The 26206-nt window shown below is 38.5% G+C and overlaps 1 protein-coding gene across 1 annotated transcript in view; it reads left to right on the top strand.

Annotated features, from left to right (window-relative positions):
* ALiX (programmed cell death 6-interacting protein-like protein AliX) overlaps window positions 1–26206 on the top strand; it is a 40563-nt gene that overhangs the window by 5498 nt on the left and 8859 nt on the right. The window contains exons 4-12 of the mRNA XM_089639697.1: window positions 1649–1802; window positions 10476–10600; window positions 14029–14130; window positions 14239–14461; window positions 15299–15422; window positions 16566–16743; window positions 22068–22262; window positions 23743–23859; window positions 24939–25154. Coding sequence (XP_089495823.1) covers window positions 1649–1802; window positions 10476–10600; window positions 14029–14130; window positions 14239–14461; window positions 15299–15422; window positions 16566–16743; window positions 22068–22262; window positions 23743–23859; window positions 24939–25154 — 1434 coding nt within the window. The remainder of the gene's footprint in view (window positions 1–1648; window positions 1803–10475; window positions 10601–14028; window positions 14131–14238; window positions 14462–15298; window positions 15423–16565; window positions 16744–22067; window positions 22263–23742; window positions 23860–24938; window positions 25155–26206) is intronic.

Below are 26206 nucleotides of genomic sequence, written 5' to 3'. Positions count from 1 at the left end.
GGGGGCTTGGACATGTACTCAGAATGTCAGAAGTACATTTCCGCACCAAATACTGGCAGCAATTCCAGCGGGTAGATGTCTAGTTGGCTGCCCCAATGATGTCTTGTTTATCCATGAAAGTTGACAAAGGAATAGTAGTTTATCCATTGATGTAATACATACATAAAATGTAATTCATACTTATTATGAAGGTTGACAACGAAACTTCCATTGATGTATGTACAGGGTGCAGTTTTGAAGGGCCTGTACATCCCATGTGGTGAGGGTAGAAACCTGAGAGGGGTCTCATTCGGGAAGCCGTTTTCAGTCATTACCATGGTTTGGTCCGGACAATTTATTGAAAATGGCCATTCTTTCTTCGCCACCCAGCGGGCCTTACGGTCGCACTTTAATCTTGCGTATTGTGATAACGTCCCTCACCGTAATTTAATCTCGAGTTGGGTGCGTACATTCGAAGAAACTGGTTCCACACTAAGACCTAGGAGTTTAGGACAACCCAAAACTGGAAGAACACCCGAAAATTTAACAAGAGTGAGAGAAGTTATCGAACAGGCGCCTAGGCGGTCTGCCCGGAAGCATGCAATTGCATTAGGCATTGCAAACTGCTCACTAAGGAGGATTTTGCATCAAGACTTAAGTTGAAGCCTCCTGACTATGAAAACTGCATGAATCGCTCCCAAGAAATTTTTAACTGGATGTAGTAATAAATATATACATGGTGTCCGGAAACTCGTAGTACAAGCCGGAAACTGGAGAATGTATACCACACGGGGAACCCGAATAAACAAAGTTTTTTGATTTGAGCATTTTTATAAAAAAGAAAAAAAACCAAAAAAATATATTTTTCGGCTATTTCAGGGTTCAAATTTTTTCGTCATTATTTGTTTTACTTTTAAATTTTTAAATAGTTTTAATTAGTTGGGTACTTTGATCTTCAGTAATAATTTATAAGAATTTGATCAAAAAAAAAATCAACTTCTGACTCGATTTACTCGAAAACGAAAGCTCAAATCAAAAAATATTATACTACAAAATCGACTCCAAATGTGATGTAGATTCACCAGTTTCCCGCTTGTACTACGAGTTTCCGGACACCATGTATAACCATTTATGTATGTAGTTTGACAAAGGAACAGTTTAACCATTGATCTATGAAAATTCGCAAAGGATCAGTTTAACCATTGATGTATGTATGAAAGGTGGCAAAGGAACAGTTTATCCATTGATGTATGTATGAAAGGTGGCAAAGGAACAGTTTATCCATTGATGTATGTATGAAAGGTGGCAAAGGAACAGTTTATCCATTGATGTATGTATGAAAGGTGGCAAAGGAACAGTTTATCCATTGATGTATGTATGAAAGGTGGCAAAGGAACAGTTTATCCATTGATGTATGTATGAAAGGTGGCAAAGGAACAGTTTATCCATTGATGTATGTATGAAAGGTGGCAAAGGAACAGTTTATCCATTGATGTATGTATGAAAGGTGGCAAAGGAACATCCATTGATGTATGTATGAAAGGTGGCAAAGGAACAGTTTATCCATTGCTGTATCTATGAAGGTTAACAAAGGAACAGTTTATCCATTGATGTATCTATGAAGGTTGACAAGGAAACAGTTTATCAAGTGTAGTTGGTTGTGTTTCAGCAAGCTGCGGGCATCTTCAACTACCTGAAGGCCAACGTGGTGCTGGCCGTGCACCAGGAGACAACCCCCGACCTCAACACGGAGACTCTGGGAGCCTTGGGGCAACTCATGCTAGCCCAGGCGCAAGAGATCTACGTCCTGAAGGCTATCCATGGTAAGTTCATGTTTGAATTTTTTTTTGTCGACTGAACATAGCCAAGTCCTGTTTTAACTCGACCGTTTTACATTTCATCTTGTCTGTAAATTTGTCTTATTTGGAATTTATTTGCTTTTTTTTTCAATATTATGGTACCCAATGACTAAAGAAAATACCCTAAGAGTTGACTTGGCATACTAATTTTTAAAAAACCTGTCCAAACGGTAGCACAAAAATGGCTGCCCAGATGGCGGCAACACCAGACTGTTTCCATGATTATTGTTCAGTGGGTTGACATTTGGGAGAAACAACAATTATTTCTTACTTTTCATAACCCATCCCATTTAAATAAAACACATTTTTGTTTGTACAACACTGTTTTTAAGTATAATATTTTTTCTGGCAAGCCTAGATCTCTGTCAAGGAAATCATTATAATAATAATAAATGTTCTAAAAGTGACTACATCATTTTTCAAATTATATATTTTTTACTCCATAGCCTAATAAACATAATTATACCGACATATAATGTTGTGGGCACTGCTTCATCCAACGAATTACATTCTGTTGATGAACATTCTTCAAAATGTTTTGAACTCAGGAGAGTTCTTGCTTGACTTAATTGTTAAGCCAAAATATTATATATTAGCCCCCGGGGCCGCGCCACATTTTCGCTGAGCCTCTGTATTTTCATTCTTTCATAAATAAAATATTTTATTAACAAAGTGATAACAAAAAATACATATTGATGGTAGTAAGTAAGAACATCAGTAAGTGTACAGAGTGTTAATATTAAGAAAATTACAAAGTATATATATATATATCAAACGTCCAATTGACGGTGTACAACAGTATCTTATTTCAAATGATCTGCATAAGGATAAGTACAGTAGAACCACGTCAATTCAAACCCTGATAATTTGAAAAAACGCTCAATTCGAAATTTTCGCCAAAAAAATTTACATACGAAAATGGTTTTTTAATTCGAAATTCGTTCATTCGTAATTCGAAATTTATTTTTGTTCACACACGAAAATTTGTTTGTGTATTTTAAAAAAAATTCTATTTTTGCGAAAATAAATCATAAAATTTCGTAAATCTGAATCTAAAAGACAGCCGTGGCGGTCAAACGCCCAAAAATGTATTTTTACTTGGCTATACATCGTCATATATCGTTCTAATTCGTATTATTATTTTGTAAATCTGAATTTAAATTGGAATTTGACATTGTGGTTTTAAAAAAATAATGTAGGCGATGAAATCATTCTAGTCTCTGTCTGAGAAGGGAAGCGCGATGGCAAGAGAAGAGTGCAACTATGCGATGCTATTAAGTAATTTATTTGTTTTCTCTTTCTGTATTATTAGGGAACTTCTTCTCTTTATTTTCTATTTAATGATAGTACCATAAATAAACCACTCACTAGATCGATATCTTCGAGTTTTTTGTATGAAACAAATTGGACCTAAAAAACCATAGATATGCCAATATATAGACAGTAAAATTCTCATTCGGAGCTGTAACGTATTGATGTTTACAGGATATAATACTGGGCCCTTAATCTCCAGTATTATAACGAGGATAGGGATCTGGTAATATATATTATTAATAGTCGTAGATTCTGATATACGGAGGTTGTTTAATCGTAATATAATAAACTGACAATACAAGTAACAAGTTGCCCTAAGGCCGTCTAGCGACAGAATGGCTTCCCGCCACCCGACGATGTAAACCAAGGCCTCTAGTAGCGTTCGGTTATCTTCGGTAGAACCCGAAGCTACCCGAGCGCAAACACCAAACACTACACCTTCCCTCCTTCAACTCTGAAGCCACTTAAAAACCAACATAAATATTTTACATATATAAATCACAACATAGATATTCATTTTATATTACATTTGGTTTTAACAATGATTTTAAAAGATAGACAACTTAGAAATTTAAAATATTAAGCACAAAACACGATTAAATCAATTGTGCCGAGATCCACAGAGATTTCTAACATAGCTGCGCTATGCAGTTATTACAACAATTGAAGTTATTACATTTGCTAACAAATAATCCTAAGACTAACAACCGCGGTGCTTGGGTCAAGTTGCCCCGTTTCCTCTGGAAGATGTGGGTGTCTCGCGTCTTGGCCGCAATCTCCCCGACCATGGTCTCTGTTGCCGGGCCTGTGTCTGCTCCGACACCACCTCCTCTGCCGCCAACCTGAAATCAGGAGGAAAACCAGTGAATCCACGCAATAAGGTTGAAGTCTCTAACTCATGAGGCTCATTCCTCGAAATTTCAGACGCGGGATGCTGTGCACTATTGCCATCCTTCCTTCCAGCTCACTGACATTTCCCTCATTTGGTCGACATGTCTCTTCCATGTCACATCTGTGTTCCCTATCTTAATAATATAAACTTTTTTACCTAGCTTTCTAGAGACTACTCCCTTAGCCCAAACTACTTTATTATCCTGACGATAATCTTTTGTTAAACACTTTTGTCCAACTTTAAAAACCCTGGTTTTAACCCCTTTGTAAAACTTAACCTGATCAGATTGAGCTTTAGATATGTTAACGTTTGCTTGCTTGACTTTTTCCGAAAACTCATCACCATTTTTCACTGGAATTAAATTGTCGAAAGTAGAACGCAGCCTCCTTCCTAATAACAGTACCGCTGGTTCAATACCTGTCGAGCAATGCAAAGAATTTCTATAGTCCATTAAAAAATTTAATAACTTCACATTAAAATTTAGTGGGAATTTACCGTTTACTAACAGTTTCTTGAGGAACGTTTTCGAAGTTTTAACAGCGTTTTCCGCCAATCCGTTTGACTGGGGGTGTTTCACAGGAGAAGTCATAAGTTTAATATTGTTCTCCTTTAAGAACCCTCTAAATTCCTCACTTGTAAAAACTGAGCCATTGTCAGAGACAATTAACTCAGGGTTGCCAAAATTAGAAAAAATTTTCCTCAATTCCAAAATCGTATGAGTTGAATCTGCCTTCTGTACCTCAATACAGTCCAACCATTTCGAGAATGAGTCACACACCACAAGGAACATCTTCCCCGCTAAAGGCCCACAGTAATCTACGTGTACCCTACTCCAAGCTTTACCTGGATTTGGCCAAACCCCAATTGACTTTTTGGTGCTGACTGACAACGCACAATCTGAACATGAATGAACGACTTTTTCCAAGTCTTTGTTCAGAGCTGTCCACCAAAAATATGCTCTAGCTATTCCCTTCATTTTAACAATACCAAGATGTGACCTGTGTAATGAATCTAACACCTGCTTTTGGAGAGAAAAAGGTATAACTATTCTGTGTTGCAAAAACAAACAATCTCCTATGATAGGAAGTTCGTTCCTTTTTAGCCAATATTTCCATATACTGCTATCACGATTTACTCGTTTGGGCCAGCCCTGCCGCAAAAACCTAAATACTAGCTGTAATTCGCTATCCGCTGCGGTGGCTACCACAACTGCTTGAAAATTTACATGTTCACAATTTTCAATAAAACAGATTTTGTCCTTGATTGATGAAACCAAATTATTCATCACTGGAACTATCTTCAGATTAAAAATCTCCATAAAATCCCTACCCACTATCAATTCCGTGCCATTAACCACAACAGTAAATAATAAATTATTTTTAAGATTATTGTATTCTACGGTAAAACAGGCACTACCTACAAGATTAAGTGGTTTGCCATCGTATCCTGATAAAGTACGCTTATCTGGTGACAATGTTACATTTCTAAAATAACGATTGAAAATAAAATCCGGCATGACCGACATGCTTGCCCCTGAATCAATCATAGCAGCACATTTCACTTCGTTAATTACCACATTAGCCCTAAACGGATTAATGTATGAAATACTATTATTCTGGGATTGTTCAAAAATCGGATTAACCTTGTGATTCCTACAAAATTTCTTCAAATGCCCTACCTTGTGACAATTAAAACATTTTGCGTTCTTGAATTTACAATATTTTTCTACATGATATTCACCGCAAATCGTACATTTTTTATTCCTCGGTTCGGGGCTCTTTGAACGAGATAACCTTGAAAAACCTTGAGTTTCTCCCGAACACGACGAAAGTCTCCCGGGCGAATTTGAACGATTCGAAATGGCGTTCACATCCGAATTCCCTGCGGAAAATTCAGATTTAATATCCAGAACCAGATTGTCTAAAGCTGAAACCGTTATTGCTAACTCTTCCATCTTGTTAAATGTTAATTTAGTTCCCTCTAGAAAAATTTTCTCTTTAGCCCGGCCTGGTAAAATACCGATTGCAAAGACATCCGCTAAGCTTTCTGGCAAGCGTGTTCCAAATTCGCAAAAAGAAGATAAACCCCTTAGACGGACCGCGAAATCTCTAACCGATTCCCCATGCGATTGCTTGGCTTGATAAAATTTTTCTCGTTCCTTGAATACCGATCGCGGTCTGGAACAATGTTTCTCAATTAATTCTATTAACTGATCGAATGCCACGTCTGTAACTTTAGCAGGGAAACATAAGTTGATCAAAAGAGTTAATGTCTCCGCTTCTAGAAGATTCAGCAAATAAGCGCGTTTCTGTGAAGCATCTAACTTGGTCGTTTTTGTGTCATCACGAATTAGAAGGAACTGTTCTAACCTCAAGCGGAATAGACTCCAATCTCCATTAACGTGGGAGAACCTGGAAATTCCGCCCGATTCCATGATTGCAACGACAACAACAAAAAAAAAAACCCACCCGGCAACAATAACACCTTCCAGAAAACAAACAAGAAACAAGACAACCTGACTCCAGGAACCGGCGCCGATGCAGTCCAGCGCCCAGCCGCTCCCCGGAATTCCAAATCTTCTTCTTCTGTGAAACTTGTCTGGTCTTTGTTACCCAGGGCCACCGATCTGGTCTTTGTTACCCAGGACCACGTGGTTATTTATTCTTCGCTGGATTCTTCGTCTGGTCTTTGTTACCCAGAACCACGAAATTATTGATTCTTCGCTGGATTCTTGGTCTGGTCTTTGTTACCCAGAGCCACGTAATTATTTACTTCCAATTGTCCTTATTATGCCCAGTTTATCTCCATTTATTGTCACCTTGACAATAAAATCCCGGAGATTTTTTTTCGCAAGTTACTGGTGTGAAACAGATCCACTTGCCGGCAATCCGAAAAACTGTTTTCGTATACTCCTTTTTAAGCTGCGCCACTGCATTTATAACTCCGATCGAAAATTGGAACTGAAATATTGTGACATCATAAGCTTACCTAACTATATCCACCAATGAAAAATTCTGAATGTCTATGGAATAAACTTTCAGAGTTTTTCATTGGTGTATAGTATAGTAAGTAGGCTCCTGTAGTGTTTGGTGTTTGCGTTCGGTTATCTTCGGTAGAACCCGAAGCTACCCGAGCGCAAACACCAAACACTACAGGAGCCTACTTACTATACTATACACCAATGAAAAACTCTGAATCTTAGATAAGATATTACAAGTGGTGCAATCAAGTAGTAATCTAGGCAAATAATACTTTTAGTATTGTTTTTTATCTCACTCCATCTTCTCTGGCACCATTTGATGATTTGTTTTTCCTTATCATTGCCATCAACAAACATCTTTATTTATATAACATAGTTACAACAGAAAGAGCGAAAGATTGGATGGCACTTTTTTCCTCTTATTTTTTTTGTTCAACTGCACACAGGAGGCTGTGAGCAAAATAATTTCCCTCGCGGCCTGTCATCTTAAGGAAGCTGTGTGAGGGGTCTTTTTGAGGAAAGGGAGGAATGTACAGTCAACAAGAGAACATAATGCAGGAGAAAACACAGAGCCCAGCAAATCATTCCGCAGCCGAGCTGTTTAACACAAGAACGAATCGTAGAAACGACCCATGTGGTGAATGTCAAACGTGTACAAATTTTGTGCGTGTTTCCTGAAGTGTGCCAAAAGGATCAATGATGTTAGTTTATCGGAGCATCTTCCATTGAAATACAGACAGAACAAGGACAGTATTCCCACCTGACGTCTGTACTCCAAAGACTGCAATCCGTTTCTTAAGATAGGAGAACATAAACAAACCAGACCCTAGACTAACCATACAACTACTCAATATTTTTTTTTTTTTTTTTATATTACGAGGGTGGGTCAATAAGTCCTTGGAAAGGCCGACAGGTGGCGCGACTAGTACTGTAAGCGGTTTGTTTTCATGCAGCGGCACTACCGATTCAGTATGCTGCGAAGTTTCAAGCAGATTGGTCGGGTTGTTGTGTGTTTCTCGTACATTTAAAAAAAAAAATTTTGCTTGTTTACAAAAATGGAGAAAATTGAGTTTAGAGCTGTTATTAAACATTTTAATATAAAAGGGTTAACAGCAAAGGAAATAAAAAATGAGTTGGATTTAGTTCACGGCACATCTGTTCCTTCACTTGCAACTATTTATAACTGGTTAAATGAATTTAAACGTGGTCGTACATTAACAAAGGATGAACCACGCTCAGGACGTCCTGTAGAGGTGACTACACCAGAAATGATCAATAAAATCCACGATATGGTGTTAAGTGACCGAAGATTAAAGTTGAGTGAGATAATTGAGGTTACAGGGATCTCAAAAGGTAGCGTCATTTCTATTTTACATGACAAATTGGGCATGAAAAAAATTTCTGCAAGATGGGTGCCGCGTTTGCTCACAGTCGACAATAAACGCAATAGGGTGGTGGCCTCTAAAGCCCTGTTGTCGCTCATGCAACGCAATCCGAATGAATTTTTTCGTCGCTTTGTGACTGTAGATGAAACATGGATACACCACTATACTTCCGAGACGAAAGAACAGTCAAAGCAGTGGATTGCGAAAGGCGAACCATGTCCAAAGAAGGCGAAAACCGTAAAATCAGCTGGTAAGGTTATGGTTACTGTATTTTGGGATGCACGTGGAATTATTTTCGTTGACTATTTGGAAAAAGGAAAAACAATAACAGGGGATTATTATGCATCTTTATTGGACCAGCTAAAAAACAAAATTGAAGAAAAACGGCCTCATTTAAACAGGAAAAAAATCCTCTTTCATCAGGACAATGCCCGTGTTCACACATGTTTACGATCAATGGCTAAAATTGAAGAATTGAAGTTCGAATTGGTCGACCACCCACCGTATTCGCCAGATTTAGCCCCCACTGACTTTTTCCTTTTCCCAAACTTAAAAAAATGGCTAAGTGGACAATGTTTTTTTTCAAATGAAGAAGTCATCGATCGGACAAATGCTTATTTTGAGGACCTTCCGAAAACTTATTTTTCTGACGGTTTAAAAAAAATTGAGAAACGTCTAACCAAGTGTATTGAGCTCCAAGGAGATTATGTTGAGAAATAAAAAAAAAATACAAAAATACAAACTGTTTTAATGCTTTTTTCTAAGGACTTATTGACCCACCCTCGTAACTCCACACAGGAGGCCCTGAAGAAAATAATTTCCCTCAGGGCCTATGTCATCTTTGGGGATGCTGTGTGGAGGGTCTTTTTGTGGAGAGGAAGGAGTGAACATGAGTCTTGAAGAGTCCCATGTTGTAGGAGGGAGGAAACACAGAGGCCGGCAGTTCGTTCCACAGCCGAGCTGTTGAACTTAAGAACGAATCGTAGAAGCGACCCGTTCTCATGTGACAAATGTCAACTGTGTACAAATGTTTGGCGTGTATCCCGACTACGCACCGGTGCCGAAGGGATCAATGACGCTAGTTCCTCAGAGCATCTTCCATTGTAATTCCGATAGAACAAGGACAGCATACCTACCTGACGCCTGTGCTCTAAAGATTGCAGTCCGTTTGTTAAGACTGGGGAATCTATCAAACGGACCGCCCGTTTTTGCACAGAGTCAAGGGTTTTTTTCAGTTATTTAGGGGCTCCGGACCAGAGATGGCTGCCAAATTCGACAGTAGGGCGCACTTGCGATTTGTACAGGGTCAGCAGTTGTGTATTATTAAAGTATTTGCGGGCCCTGTACAGTACGCCCAGCTTCTGAGAGGCCAACTTTACTCTGGCTTGGATGGAGCCCCCGTACCTGAGCTGGTCACCTATAGTTACACCAAGCATATCAATGGAAGGCCTGTTTGGAAGATTGCTTCCGTTGAAGGAGACTAGACTATATGGACAGAATCTCAATGAGTGAACTGGTAGAGCTGTTGGGAGTGGAATACATCAATAGATGCAGGAAATGTGAAGAGGATGATGAGACTCTAATTCACTTATAGTGCCAATGTCCCGCTCTGTTGGGAACAAGGCTCTGATACCTGGTATGACACATTGTGGAACCAGTAGACATAGTCAAAAATCCAATGACAACCCTGGTGAAGTTTAATTGAAGGGACCCGCTTACTGTTAAAGGAATCAGGTGAAATTGAAGATAGCACAATGGGCCCATAGCTTGAGTGCTCACGGGAACTATCCGTTAACTGTCTCCGTTTTAATAATCCGTAATCTATCAAACAGACCACCTGTTTTCTATCCTGGGTCAAGAGTTAAATCAGAGTTACGACTGCCCAGATCCGGTAAAATTATTACATTCTTAATTTGGAGAATCTTTTGTGGCCAGAGTAAATGAAAGTCTGGAAACAAAGCCATTGAAGCTATTTTTTTTTAATTAGGATCCCCAGGAGAAAAACTGCTACCACTTAACTCCTGATTTTAGTCTGCGTTTTAACTAATATTTCTTGATGCTTTCAGATGAAATGAAGGATGGTATCATCGCCAAGCTGGCCAACCAGTGTCAAGAACTCTATGCGGAGCTCACCAGGACCTTCCAGAAGGAAGCACTGAGGCCCATCACTGAGAAGGAATGGCTCACCTGCGTAAGTTTATCTCGTCGCATATTTGTGTTAAGAGAACTGGAAAGTGTCATGTAATTGAAGCCCGGTCGGTGGACAAATGTCCCAATTTGTTAGAAATTGATTCAATAATTAAGGGTTTGGGTCCTAGGAAGGCACCAGGGCATGACAGACTCAACGGTGTGATAGCGAAGCATGTCTGGATCCACGCTAGGGAGGAACTCTTCCAAGTGATGGAAACGTGTTTGAGAAGAGGAGTTTTCCCTTCTGAATGGAAGAGAGGCGTGCTCAGGGTCATACCTAAGGGGAACGGCAAGCCACTAACTGATGTCAAGGCCTATCGGCCCATTACCTTACTTCCAGTGCTTGGCAAGATCCTGGAAAAACTTATCCGGCATAGACTACGACAATCACTCTCCCCGTCCAGCGATCTTCAATTTGGCTTCGTCCCCGGTAGATCCACCGTGCACGCCATGTCGTTTGCGCTTAATTGGGTGAAGGTTTGTACTAAGAGGTATGTAGTTGCAATCTTCCTCGATATCACTGGTGCCTTCGACTACGCGTGGTGGGACATGATACGCATCAAGGTTAAAAATAGGAACTGCCCAAAACTTTTATTTAAATCGGTGGACAATTACTTATCGGGCCGCACCATCATTATATCTCATGGCGACACCGTTATTGAACGCGAAGTCGATATGGGGTGCCCTCAAGGCTCCAACCTAGGTCCTGAATTTTGGAATATAACCTTCGATGATTCCTCTAGGTTACCCTTGCCTGAAGGATGTATCATGATCGACTATGCGGACGATAAAATGTTTCTTGTCTCTGGGGACAGTAGAAGAGAAGTTGAACGTAAGGCTGGTGAAGGTTTGGACACCCTCCTTAAATGGGGGGAGAGGAATAAAATGACCTTCGCTCCCCAGAAGACAATGGGTCTCCTGATGAAGGGTTCTTTCAGTAAGGAAAGAAACCCTACCATCCGTATGGGAGACACTAATATCAAATTTGTGGATAACGTCAAATACTTAGGTGTCACTCTAGATCGATCGTCCTCCTTTCTGGCTCATGTCAAAGATGTATCCAGCAGGGCTCAGGCGCTTTTCCTGAAGCTAAGAAGAATCTCCACGGCTGAGTGGGGACTTCGCAGACCGGCTCTGCACGCTCTCTACAGGGGGGTATATGTTGCGCAAGTCTCATATGCTGCCTCTGTTTGGGAGCACCGCCTGGATAACTGCTTAATACTTCTAGCTCTCAATAGGGGTCAACGCACTCCCCTGCTGGCACTATCTGGGGCATATCGAACCGTCGCCTCGGACGCTTTGCCAATTTTGGCTGGTGTACTACCAATTGATCTAGAGATTAGGGAAGTGTTAGCGAAGCAGCGATTAATCCGAGGATCCCCGGCAAACCACCTTGGTGTCGTTCTGACACCGGGTGGACCAGGAACTCTCCCAGGACTGCTCCGAACGATGAGGGACCTGTCGCTCAAAGAGTGGCAGGTCCGTTGGGATAGGTCGAGCAAGGGAAGATGGACCTTCTCCTTCTTCCCTTCAGTTAAACTCAGAATGGAAGGGGCCTTCCTCAAACTGGACCATCACGTTACGCAGCTCCTTTCAGGACATGGGGAATTCAGGGGAAGGCTTCACAGCCTTGCCCTGTCCACCCACCCCAATTGCGCTTGTGGCAATAATTACCAGTCGGCCGAGCACATTCTGTGGCACTGTGAGATTTTGAAGGATGCCAGAGACGAAATGATAGAAGGTCTGAATGTCCCCATTAGACCGGTGTGGAACACCGATCTTGTTTCTAACAGTGTGAATTTCGAATGTTTGAGGAAGTTTACTAGGATCTGGGTTGAGAGATGGCCTGTGCTTAGAGTCGTTGACTAGTGTAATAATTGGGAACCCCCGGTGTACTGCTCCTGCTCCATGACTTATTCTTTTACAACTCTTTCATTATTGTATATGCTATTCTGTTTTTCTTATTTTACTATTCTTATCTTATTTCTTTTTCTTACTGTACCAGCTGTTGCAGATGATTTCCATTCGTTTATATTTTGTTTTTTGTTTTTTTTTTTAATTAACTTGTCTTGTACTTTTAATTCTTATTTTCTGTTTTCTTTTCATATGTTTCTTTTTCCCTGTCTAAGGATAACACACTGTTTTTCTTTTTACAGACACTGTAAGCACTCTTATATATTTGTGTTTACTAATTATCTCTCTTACTTCTTATTCTTATTCAATACTTACTGTCCTCTCTACAGACCATGCAGATCTTATTTTTACACCTTTACTTTTGTTTTTACTTATTTACCGTTGCCCTTATGTGGCGCTTTTTGGATTGATTATTGTTTTTCATTTTTCCTCTTATTTTCTCTTCTTTTTGCATGTATTTTTTCCGGTTTTCTTTTCTTTTTTTTTAGTAACAGCAACGAGTTTACAGGCGAGAACTGAACTCCGTTGTCTGTTTTGTTTTGTTTATTTTCCCCATTAGGGGTTGGATAACGGGCCTCGTCCCCGCATGCACGACTGGAGCTTCTTATTATTCTTTCTTACCGGGGGACTCCGCCAATCACCTGCGCCACCCCTGATGAGCGTTGGTGGTCAGAGGGGTGACTGTGCGGGCTGGGGTAACCTCCACCCTGCCTCCGACCTCCTGACGCTTCTTTCCCCTAGGTTCTTTAGGGTTTTATCCCTCTTTTTCCAATACTTATCTTCGGGCACCACCGGGTGGTCGGCTAAGGGGTGTGGAAGTCCTGACCTGCACCAGTCGCCCCAACCACCACCAATTTCTCAACAGGACTGCCAGTCGTGGTTCGGCGAAACTCCCCCGTCACTCTATTGTTTTCTTTACTTTTATGTGTTTACAGGTACTGGAGTGTGGGTCCCCTCCACCAACTATCTGCCTGACACTTGAACTTGATTGTTTTGTTGTTTATTTTTCTGTGTTGTCCTTAGTTTAGTACTTGTAAGCGCTTGCATACCGCTTCATAACACCGTATGCGGGGACATTGAAGGCCTAGCTTCATTTATATAAATTGTAGAGCCGTTTATTCAAAAAAATTAGATTCATGCGAGAGCTCCGAAGGGGTGACCATAAGTCACCTATACCGGGGTGGGACAGGGTGGGTGTACCTTCAATGTCCCAATTTGTCCGCTTGCGGCCGTGAGGCTAGTTGCGAGTGTTATCAGACTGGAGAAAATAATGTGGCCGAGTGAATGAAAATTTTTTTAGACTTTCAAGGTACTGGCTACATATATTTATAACTTATTACCTCATCTGCAAATTGTTAGACTTGATCCATAGCTATAGCTTCTTTACGAGCCTTGGACGTGGGCCTCCCTCAAATTTATCCAGTTTTATTCAGTTTCTTGACAACTCTAATCCTTCAGACGAAGTTCTCTCTACTGAATAATATCGATATTTAAAATTCTTATCGATGATTCCAGTTCTCAGCCAAGCAGGCAGCATACTGGGGAGTGGCCCAATATCACCAGGGACTGGTGTGCAAGGCCAACAAGGCCGTTGGAGAGGAAATCAGCCGTCTTCAGGTAACAATACTTCTTAACAATAATAGACTGAGCATAACGAGTCCTGTTTTAACTCATCTCGTCTGTCTGTTTTGTATGGATGTATTCTAATGGTATTTGTGTCCCCAGGACTCGTTAGAGCAGTTCAAGGCGGCCCAGAGCCGAGCGGGCCGGCCCAATTACTTCCAGGAGATGGCGAATAAGGCGCAGAGGAACTACAATGAGGTGAAGAAGGACAACGACTTCATCTACCATGAGCGCATTCCCGAGGTGGCGCAGCTGGAACCTATAGGCAAGGTGCTGCTGGCCAAGCCGGCACCCATCCCCGACAAGTGGAGCACTAGGTTCACAGGTAAGATTATTATTACTGAATATGTAATTTAAAATTGCACCCTTGACCGGTATCCACCAACTTTTCACCGCATTCCCACCCTTGTACAGCACTCTTTGTGATATGGACGGAATGGAGGAGGAAAAGAAGAAGATTTGGAGAACCCAGCTATTCAGATATGATTACTAATCTTGTGCGCCGCCGTTGCCAATAGGCATAATATATATAAGTAGCCTTTCTGGGGAAACTACTTATGTTGTTGACACATTATATAGTAAGACGGCACAATTTGCAAAACCATAATTTTCATACATAGTTTTTACGAAAATAAATTCAGCTGGCGTGCGGAAAAAATTTATTATATTATATATGTAATATTTTAGTGAAAAGTGACACATGAAAGTTTACAAAGAATTTCTAGGTAAAGTGATTTAACCCCTTCAGTAATCATTTAAAAATTAAAAATGGAAAAAAAAACACACCTTTTTTTATCAATGAATTTTATTTACTCAAAATATATATCCTCATATAAAAGCCATTTTGGGCCCAAAATGGGACTGAATATTGATGTTGTGGTGCATAGTGTGAAAAAATAATTAAAAATTTTCTTTAGTATGATTTCCGAATTCTGGCACATAGCCGCCCGAGTATACTCCTTAAGAGGTTAACATCTATATCGCATAGCCATAATTTATACGAGGTTCTACTGTAATGATTTAACATCTATATCGCATAGCCATAATTTTATTTCTTTTACATACACATTTTGTTGAGATTTAAATTTACATACATTTAGATGAGGTTTACCCTATTGTAATCGCAAGCATTTTTATTGAATGTGTCTGATTTGTGTTTCAGATCTGTTTGCGAACATGGTGCCGGTTCCAGTGCACCAGGCCATGGCTGCTTTCGATGTGAGGAAGAACGAGATTGTCAACCTGGAGATTAACAAGCTCCGAGAGAGCACCCAGACCCTCAACAGGTTAAATATTTATTATTATGATTTCATCCGGTCAAGGGGCTTAGGGCATCTCTGAAGATGCTGTGAGAAGGCTTTTTTAGGAAGAGGAACATGGGTTGTCAAGACCCGTAGGTCGGAGGAAACATAAAAAATAATTTGTTGGAACATAACGTCAACTATTTACGAATGTAAACGTATTCTCTTGACTGGGCGCCGGTGCAGAAGAGGGATCAATGTTGCTAAATAAATGCAGCTTTCGTGCCTTCCGAATATTGACGACCATTATGCTTGATGACTGATCAAACGACCCAACTCAAAATTTAATCGAACACCGACGGGCCGAGAATGCTTAAAGTGTCAAAAATGCAAGATGTCGTTGATTGCCCATTTGATGACAATGTCAAATGTGACAGGCGTTCAAACATCTGAGTTTTTTATATGAACAAAATATTCAAAACTCTTTCCATTGCATCAGAGCGGATGATACTCTAAGTATAGCCCTGACGATAACCACCATTCAGAATTGAAATAGCTTTAGACGTGTTTGGTAACCAGATTTGAATAGTCAGGTACTTGCCAACCTTCCTCTTTCCCTCCGTACTATCTTCAGCTTCTCAACATAATCCAATTGGGGTTGCCATAGTCACTCTGGCTCTAGACAGTGGGAAGCAGTTGGGACTCTGGTGCATTATTCACATAATTTTTTTTCTTTTAAATGACATATATAGGTCTCCCTAACTGGTTCGCTACGTTTTGTGACTTAGCAGGGGTTACCGGGGCCATGGGGTGAGGTTTGTCTAGATCTTGGCGGGTGGATGCATTTGCCTAGTGTCCAACTGGCAAGCCGGGTCGGGAGAGTGGTTGAGGGAGACCTTTCGACTTCTCCAGCAGGACTCTCGTCGTATCGTTTTGCACCGAAGTGGGTGGGATGGATTCATACGTCTTTCACTCCTTTCAGACACATTGACCCCCATATTCCTACCCACCCCTCATACCTTTTCTTCCCAGAACTCTTTCCTTCCTTTCCTTAAAATGACCCTTCACACATCATCCCCAAAGATGGCATAAGCCCTTAGGGAAATTATTTTCCTCCTGTGGGGAACTAATGTAAAAAACTTAAAATATCCCGTCCAATGTATCAACTTACTCACTTATCACTTCCAGCATCTTGGCTTCTTTGAACCTGCCGGCTTCCATCGAGCAGACATCAGGAACCGAGCTCCCACAGTCCATCTTGGACAAGGCCACGACAGTCAAGGAATCTGGTGGAGTCCAGGAGCTGCAGACCCTCATGAGGGAGCTGCCAGAGCTGCTGCAAAGGAACAGGGACATCCTGGATGAGGTATAAATATCCTGATTAATCTTGATGGAAGATAAACTTATTAATACTGATACTAGATCTGTATTATCAACTCTTTTTAGCTGGAAACCTAGTTAGCACATTTCATTTCAGAACATAAATCTTCTAATGACCATTGCTTGAGTTATAAAACATAATTTAATCCGCGGTTATTGTTTAAAAGTTTATCTTCGGAGGCGCACATGATGTCTGCCAAGTTGGCCACCCCCTACTAAGCTGGCAATGGCAGCTGCGTGCAGGTGAAGAGACACTGACCTGCAGCGGACCAAGGTCATTAAAGTAGCATAGGATGAGGACCTTATAATACTTTGTGAACACCACTATTTAAACACCACAAAGTGATTTTGCAATTATTGAAGAAAACCTTATAAAATGTTGATGTAATTAAATATGGTTTTTAATTTCGTATAAAGCAATATTTTTACAGTTTACAAGAAAATAAAACAGTCTGTAAGTGACAAAATAAATTAATCTATTTTACGTAACAGTTTTTTATCGCAACCCCACGTCGGGCGCCAATTTATAATAAAAGTTAAAGTAGCTAAACAATAGAATGTAACAGTTATAACGAATATAACAAACTACGCAGAAAAGGTACGAAATAAATAATGAAAGGGACAATACATCTCGCTTATCAGGTATGAACATAGAACTTATTTAAGACCTGGCTGGAAGGGACGACATATCTCACGGCCAGTATCAGGTCTTGAGCCTACGACCGGCTCGTGATCTCTACTTGGTTCAAGACCGTGCACTCACTTATATAGGCCGTCCGTGGCACATCATTCAGCAAGTAGCGGAAAGGTGAACCACAGATTTTTAAACTGAGAGCTGCATGTTCAATAGGAGATCTACGATGACCTCCGTTTGTAGATAAGGATGCCGTATTAGGTGTGAGCGAGAAAGTATTCAGGCTGATCTTAATGTAACTCGATGACAAAATCTCAAAAGACTCCTGGGGTTAACCAACATTTTAAACTATAGGCAGAAGTAAGTGGAAGTAGCAAATATATATTTCCTTCTAACCACATGGCTAAATCATCTAAGCACCCCGTCTTCTTATTTATTACGCTTACATCAGCCCTGCGTTATTTCGGTTATTCGACAAATACGGTAAACTCGCAGGATAAATGCAACGTATAATCTATATCGTTATAATCTACGCGTTCGTAGGTGATGTTAAATTCAATTATTTTATTAAAATACACTTTTTTGAAAGTTATGCCTTAAAATATTAAGATGAATTCCTTGTTTGCACCCGTACATACGCAATATGAAAAAATAGTTTTGTTCGTTCTATGTTAATTATTTATATTTAAGATTAATAAAAACATAACCTTGCGATTAAAATATTTTATGTAAAATGGTTTGAAAATTTATAAAATATTGTTCAACTATAAAATTAGCAGTAAGCACCATATTTATTTTTCTAGACGATGAATTAGTAACTTCCCGAGGGATCCCTCTAGAAACATTTGAGAATTTAGTAATACGTTCATCTGAATTAATTAAAATAAACCCAACATAATGATTAATTTTCTTGGACTGCTAGGGCAGAGTCGACCGTAAGTCAGTCCATCAGTTTTTTCACGACTTCTTCACTTATGTCGTTAAGATGTCCACTTTTAGAGATTTGATGGGGCTTTGATGTCGTTAAGATGTATCGACTGGGTGTACAAAGAGTTAACAAAACAAGACCAATTAAGATCGAATTTAACGAATCTGTATCGGCGCGTGAGGTTTTATCAAGAAGTGCAAGAATCAAAAATGGTATCAAGGCCAGTAATGATCAAACTAATTTGCAGAGGGCTCAACTTCAGGATTTACGAAACGAACTTGACACGAGGAAGAAAAACGGTGAAACAAATATCACAATCAAATACGTGAACTCAGTCCCAAAAATTATAAACTGTGTACCAAAAAACTACGACAGCAAATAATAAAGTGCTATTATCAAAATGTGAGAGGGATCCGCACCAAACTTCCCATTTTGGTAGCATCGGCAGCAACCATCAGCAGTGATATTTTCTTTCTATCCGAAACATGGCTTGACTCGGGAATTAAATCTGCTGAATTAGGCTTCCCTAATTTTAATATATACCGCACGGACAGAAATTCTAAAACAAGTGCCAAAACACGAGGGGGTGGTGTAGCCATTGCTATCTCAAAAAATCTCAGTTCCTCAAAAATATCCACGAAGAACCCAAGCATCGAGCAAATTTTTGTCAAAGTGAACACTTCTGGCGGAAAAATAATAGTGGGATGTGCGTACCTACCTCCAAATTCTGACGTTCAATGCTACAGCAATCACTGTGAAGAGGTTGAATCAATTTGCGCCCAATACCCTCATACAAAATTACTTCTAGTTGGTGATTACAACCTCCCACATTACGACTGGTGTAATATAAGTACTGACAATTATTGTTCCAATGTTAAAATTCGTGAAGTTAGAGATATGGCCCTGTTCTTGGGACTAACTCAGTGTAATTGTGTTCATAACATAGGTGGCCGTACATTGGACTTGGTCTTGTCTAATGTGTCTGATATATGTGTTGTGAGAAGCACAGAAATACTTTTGCCCGTCGATGTTTACCATCCGCCACTAGAAATATGTATGTCTAATCTTAAACCAATTCCCACTGTAAAAAAGATAGAAGAAACTCGCAATTTCAAAAAAGCAGACTATGTTCAAATTTCTAACTTTCTTAAACAGAGTGACTGGTCATTTTTAGATACTGATGCTGATATTAATGTACAGCTTGTAAAATTTTACTCCATTGTTAATTCTGCAATCAAAAATTTTGTACCTTTGACAGTTTATAGGGAAACTGAATTTCCGAAATGGTTCTCAAAAGAACTGATTGACTTAATTTACGTCAAAAAAATATCGCACAAGAGGTTCAAACAAAGTCGCCTGGCTATCGATTATACTGCCTTTCAAAAAATGAGGGCAGAATGTAATAAGCTCTCTACTAAATGTTATAACAGTTACATGAGTGTTGTCGAAAGCTCTCTCATAGAGGACTCAAATTTCTTTTGGAAATATATTAAATCCCAAAAAGAAAATGGAACTTATATACCTAGTACTATGTCATTCGATTGTAAAAAATCACAAAATTTACAGGAAACTGTTAATCTGTTTGCTGAGTTTTTTGGTGGTGTATATGTTAGTAATAGTGTAGACAGTAAGTACTCTTGTTCTAATTTGGTTGAAAACCTTGATATATCTGACTGTACAGTAACTATAGAGGACGTTATGTCTAAGCTGAAGAGTCTCGATTCCCGCAAATCCTCAGGACCCGATAAAGTTCCACCTAGATTCCTAGTTAATTGTATGCATTCATTGTCACATCCCATACATAAGTTATTTATGAAGTCACTCTCATAAGGTGTGTTTCCTGACCTTTGGAAGTTTAGTCATTTGACGCCTATTTTCAAAACAGGAAATAAGAGCGAAGTAACAAATTATAGGCCAATATGCATAATGTCTACTTTACCCAAACTTTTCGAAAGCCTAGTACTAGACAAGTTGATATCTCAATTTAAACGAGTAATCTCACCAATTCAACATGGATTTATTAAAGGAAGATCAACGCTTTCCAATTTAATATTATACACTAATGATATCGTTAATGGCTTTATCACATCATATCAAACTGACTCCATATATACTGACTTCAGTAAAGCATTTGATAAAGTAAACCACAGAATCTTAATACGTAAATTAAAATTGTTGGGAGTGAGAGGGAGCATGTTTGAATGGTTTAAGAGTTATCTGTTGGGAAGGTACTTAGCGGTAAAGGTTGATTCATTCACTTCTTACAAATTTGCGGCATCAAGTGGAGTACCGCAGGGATCTCATCTGGGCCCAATATTATTTTGTTTGTTCATCAATGACATAGTAAATATTTTTAGCAAAGTCAAAGTTCTGTTATTTGCTGATGATTTGAAGATCTACAGAATAATTAAAGATGATAATGATCGCGCTATTTTGCAGTCGAATCTGAATAAACTATTTGCTTGGTGTTCAGAAAATGATTTGCAACTAAATATTAGTAAATGCCAGATTATTAGTTTTTACAAAGGTAAAAATCCTCTTCATTTTTCTTATTTCATTAATGGCGCTAATCTTCTTCGAGTTTCACAGATTCTAGATCTCGGTATCTTATTCCACGAAAGTCTACAGTTTAACTTACACATCGATGAAACTACTAGCGATGCAATGAGAATGCTCGGTTTTATTTTGAGAATGGGGGCAAAGTTTAAAAATGTGTTAACTTTAAAACATTTATATTGCTCATTAGTACGAAGTAAAATAGAATATAATTCAACAGTATGGTCACCGTTCTACAAAGTCCATTCTCAAGCCTTAGAAAAGGTACAAAATAAATTTCTTCGGTACATCAATTTTAAAATGAATATTCCCATCGAATTTATAAATTATAATAACTTACGTACCGAAACCAGACTTCTCAAACTATCGGATAGAAGAGTTCTAACTGATATATTATTTTTATTCAAAATTATCAAATCTCTCATTGACAGCCCTGAATTATTGGAATTAATTTATATGAATGTACCTGCCAGACAAACTCGAAGCATAGACACTTTTAAATGTAACAATAACCTCAATACTAACTACTCTTTGTACTCACCAATTCCAAGAATTCATCACCTTGCAAACAAATATTGTAAACTTATCGACATATTTGGTGTTAATAACTTTGAGAGTTTCAAAAGGCAACTAATTTTAGACCTTTTTGCTAAGTATTAACTTGTAGTATTTATTAGGTTTAAAAAAAAAGGTCTAGCCTTCATACTTTTTTATACCTTCATACATTTACTTTACCATATTATTTTCTAATTACCTTATGAATAAATTATATTTAGCTATTTTATCCATGTACATGTTACACTTATATACATATACTGTCAACTTATTATGTAAAAGCCCAATAGGGCGTTAATAAATAATAAATAATAAATAAATAAATTCAACTGCAGGTCTGTCAATATGCCAGGGTCGCACATTGCATATTTTTTCTGCACGGCTGCTTCACTTACGTCGTTAAGATTCTAGCTTTATCTCGTCTTAAGAAGTTCTCATGCTTACAAACTTTTCATTTTCACTAATTTTTCGCACATATAAAGTTTTCCCTCGTAAGAAGTTTTTTCAGGTCCCTTGAAAAAATGCTTAACATTTCACTGTATGTATAATGAATGCTGTATTTGATTACCGTAATGGTGTTGTGTGCATTATAAACCTAAATACATTTTCAATGTAATAAAGTTATGTCTTGTTCCAGGCGGAAAGGCTCCTGAGGGAAGAACACGACTCCGACAGCCAGCTGCGCAACCAGTTTGGCGATCGCTGGACCCGCACTCCCTCGGAGAAGCTGACGCAGATGTTTTCCTCCAACATCACCAAGTACCGCGAGATCATCATCAACGCCATGGAGGCCGATAAAGTGGTGCAGGCCAAGTTCAGCACACACAGACAGGTAACCAGCCAACATGAGATTACGGAGTCTTAACCATTCATTGACATAAATTCACCAACAGGAAAAATGGCCTACAGTCTGTCAAGAATGTCTAGAAATTTCATAAAATGGAAATAATATTTTTCATTACTATGTCCAACAGTTTACAGATTGAAGAATTTTATAATATTTAAAATAGTTAGGACGGGTTGTTTCTGAGAATTTGAACAATTCATCAAATTTCAATGTTCATTTACGGGTTCTGTGAAAGTCCTATTCAAATTCTGTTATTATATAATTATAGGCTAGTTGTTTGACAGAACTGAAATAAAAACAGAACTTAAAAATATCTTTCACAGAACTTGAAAATTAACTTTGAAATTTGAAGAATTGTTCAAGTTCTCCGAAACAACCCGTCCTTAGTAAATTATACAATTCCGATTCAGTCAATATTTTATGTGATAAATAATTAATTAAACAATGACAAGTGCTATTTTTTATATGAATTAAGTCAATTGAGGAATGTGAGAGATGTGTGGAGGGAGATTAGGGGGTTGAAAGTGTAGAATGTATGTTTGTTGTAGTTGAAACGTATTGCCGATGTTAGGATCCATAGAGTTATTTGTGTTTTGAAAGTATGGAGTGGAGTTTCTTTTTTCAGGATATCAGGGAGAAGGTTGAAGGTTTTGGAGCTAGGTAGGTGAATCGTCTTTGTGCTGATGCAGTGTGAGTTTTAGGCACGTTGTAGTGTCGTTTGGTTATATTTCTATTGGCGTGATTGTGTTGTAAGGGTGTTTTTTTATTGTATATGTACAAGAAATGTGTTAGCATAAATTTTGGAGTTGACGTATATTTAAGACATTATACTAGATAAAAATTCGGATTGAGGAATATCTTGTCGGTCGCTTATTGATAACGCTAAGGCACGCTTATTCATCAATAATAATTTAGATTGAAACACATAAAATAGCTTCCGAATGCGGGGAGTTAAGCTCACTATGTGCTGATCCCAATGTAGATGTTGTTCAATCACGACTCCCAGATATTTTATATTTTGGAACAAACTAGAACAGTAGTTAATAGATAATTAATAATAAATAATTGTAGGATTTGTTAGGCTGAAAGTACCTATTTATAAAAATAACATTTACAAAAAAAAAAACATTGTCAATTTCAGAGACAATCAGAAAATTACCTTTCAAATGAACACCGTTAGTAAACTTGAAAAATTGCAACACTTGTCAAAAATTTAAAGAAAAGAATTACACATTTCAATAATGTAGAATTATTAATTAATAAATAAAAATAATTTTGGTACCAAGTTTATCACTCATCTGAATAGTTCCCATAATCAAATGAATGGTGAAAATTTAGCTTTGACACACCATGAGTTTATTCATCCAGCAAATATGTCCTCTGTCCACATTTTAATTTTCCCACCGTGAAAACACCTAGAATGTTCTATCATTGGATACAGAAATTAACTGTTTTAACCTTTCAGGGTATTGAACTGCTGAGTGCAAGTCTAGGAGAACTACAAGCCGGAGTACCATGCTCCTCATCCACTGTGGCCAATGACACCTCGGCCACCGCTACCCTCAGAAGGCTTATGGAAGATGTAAGTTATATCCTCTTATAATAGAAGTAATGTTTCATTAGATCTAATGCTGTCCAATAAATAAAAGAGTTTACATTGGAGCTCTCTCTGTGGCAGGTTTATAATTCAATGAGAGTTGGTCATTGAATGGGAAGCTCGTAAGGGCCGGCATATAAATAGAATAAATTTGTTGACTGAACATAGCAAAGTCCTGTTTCATCTCGACCGTTTTGCATTTCGTCTGTCTGTAAATTTGTTTGTAAGTACGTTCCGTTTCAAATTGTTTTTCGTTTTAATGGTTCTGTAAAGTTTTATTTTTTCAAGTGTGAAATCGTCGTGTTTATTTGGGTTTTCTTATTCGCATTCAATATAATGGTACCCATAAATAAATCACTCACTAGATTGATAACTTTGGGCTTTTTGTATGAAACAAATTGGTCCTAAAAAAGCATAGATATGCCAATATATAGACAGTAAAATTCTCATTCGGAGCCTACTTATTATACTATACACCAATGAAAAACTTTGAGAGTTTATTCCATAGACTTTCAGAGTTTTTCATTGGTGGGTTATAGTTAGGCAATTATATGACATCCCAATATTTCGGTTCAAATTTTCGATTGGAGTTATACCACCCTGATGGTACTTATCTTTGAACAAATCGTATAGTTCCTAATTTGAATTTTTTAAAATTTTACTTAAAATATTGCATGGTTAATAATTAAGTAGGTAGGTATTTAAGTACCTACTTACAATTCTTCTAATTTCAAAGAAAAAATTGGTTTATATTTATTAAATAAGAGAAAATTAGAAACATGCTTTTTGGCCATGAATTATATGTTTTACAGAACTATGTACTAGTAAATAGTTCAGGTTTTGGGCACAAATTCAATATATTATTTATAGGAGGGTATATGAGCTTGTTATTTTAACTTATTCATAATAATATTTCCATATAGAAATAAGATCTAAACCTCTTACAGTAATGTTGCATTACATGACGGCAATGTGAAGGTTTTTTTTGGGGATAGTTACAACCCTTTCGATCTTACTTTCTTCTCATCCCTAGATATGTATTTCTAATTTTAATTCATTTATAGGTGGAAACAATGAAAGCGGAACGCGACGTGATAGAGTCTGAGCTGAAGTCCGCCTCCTTGGACATGAAGGGCAAATTCCTGTCAGCTTTGGCTCAGGACGGAGCCATCAGCGAGGCCGCCCTGTCCGTGTCAGCTCTCGGAGAGTCGTACGGACCCCTTCAGCGCCAGGTGGGGGAGAGCCTCGCCAGGCAAGAGAGGCTGGTCAAGGACATTCAGGTAATTCACTTTTTTATGGATTTTTTGTGTCGTGCAATTTTTTTTAAAAGACAATCATTCCAGGGTTACGAATAACCTGACAGTAATTTGAAAATCGGAAAATGTTACTTGTGTCGTTATGGAGGACTTTACTGACCGGTCTAGGCATATACCCATGTTGTGGCGGTCGGTACAACATTATACAGGGTGGGGCAAAAGTAATCACCCGATGTTCTTTTGCTGTAATAGTTTTTTTTTTTTTTTGATAAACTTTGATACTGCTTGTTACTCCGCGTTCTTGTGGAGTAAACCGATTCATGTCTTATCGATTTGTATTCTGCGTTTGTTTACTTCACAAATGTCAAAACCGAATTGACATTTGGCGCCATTTGCAAAAGTTATAGCGTTTTCCAATAGGGTGATTACTTTTGCCCCACATGTCTTTTCGATTCGTATTCTGTGTTTGTTTACTTCACAAATGTCAAAACCGAATTGACATTTGGCGCCATTTGCAAAAGTTATAGCGTTTTCCAATAGGGTGATTACTTTTGCCCCATATGTCTTTTCGATTCGTATTCTGTGTTTGTTTACTTCACAAATGTCAAAACCGAATTGACATTTGGCGCCATTTGCAAAAGTTATAGCGTCTTACTTTTGCCCCACCCTGTACAACTAAGTTCCTTAGCGAATATGTCCGTCCGATAAATGAAGAAATTATAAAATACAATATTTTCATAGAATGAATATATAATTCAATGGATTCGCTGTTGTTTTTTTAACATATCCCAAAATGAAGTATTGCTTTTGGAAGCAGATGTAAGACACAGATTTTAATATTACGAGAGGTCATATTATGCTCTTAAAAAGTTTGAAATATATTTTTTTTTTATAGTGAATACCTCACAAGAGTCCCAACTACTCCCGTCTGGAGCCAGTGAGACTATGGCATCCCCAATTGGGGGATGTTGCGAGGCTGAAGGTAAGTGGGGAAGGGAAAGAGGAAGGTGGGGAAGTACCTGGCTATTCAGATCTAGTCACTAAACACGGCTAAAGCCATTTGGAGCAACGTTTCA

This window comes from Hesperophylax consimilis, chromosome 14 (assembly GCF_061612785.1).
Source record: "Hesperophylax consimilis isolate HC1 chromosome 14, BYU_Hcon_1.0, whole genome shotgun sequence".
Lineage (NCBI taxonomy): Eukaryota > Metazoa > Arthropoda > Insecta > Trichoptera > Limnephilidae > Hesperophylax > Hesperophylax consimilis.
The sequence above is the reverse complement of the archived record's forward strand: the minus strand, read 5'-3'. Positions and strand labels throughout refer to the sequence as shown.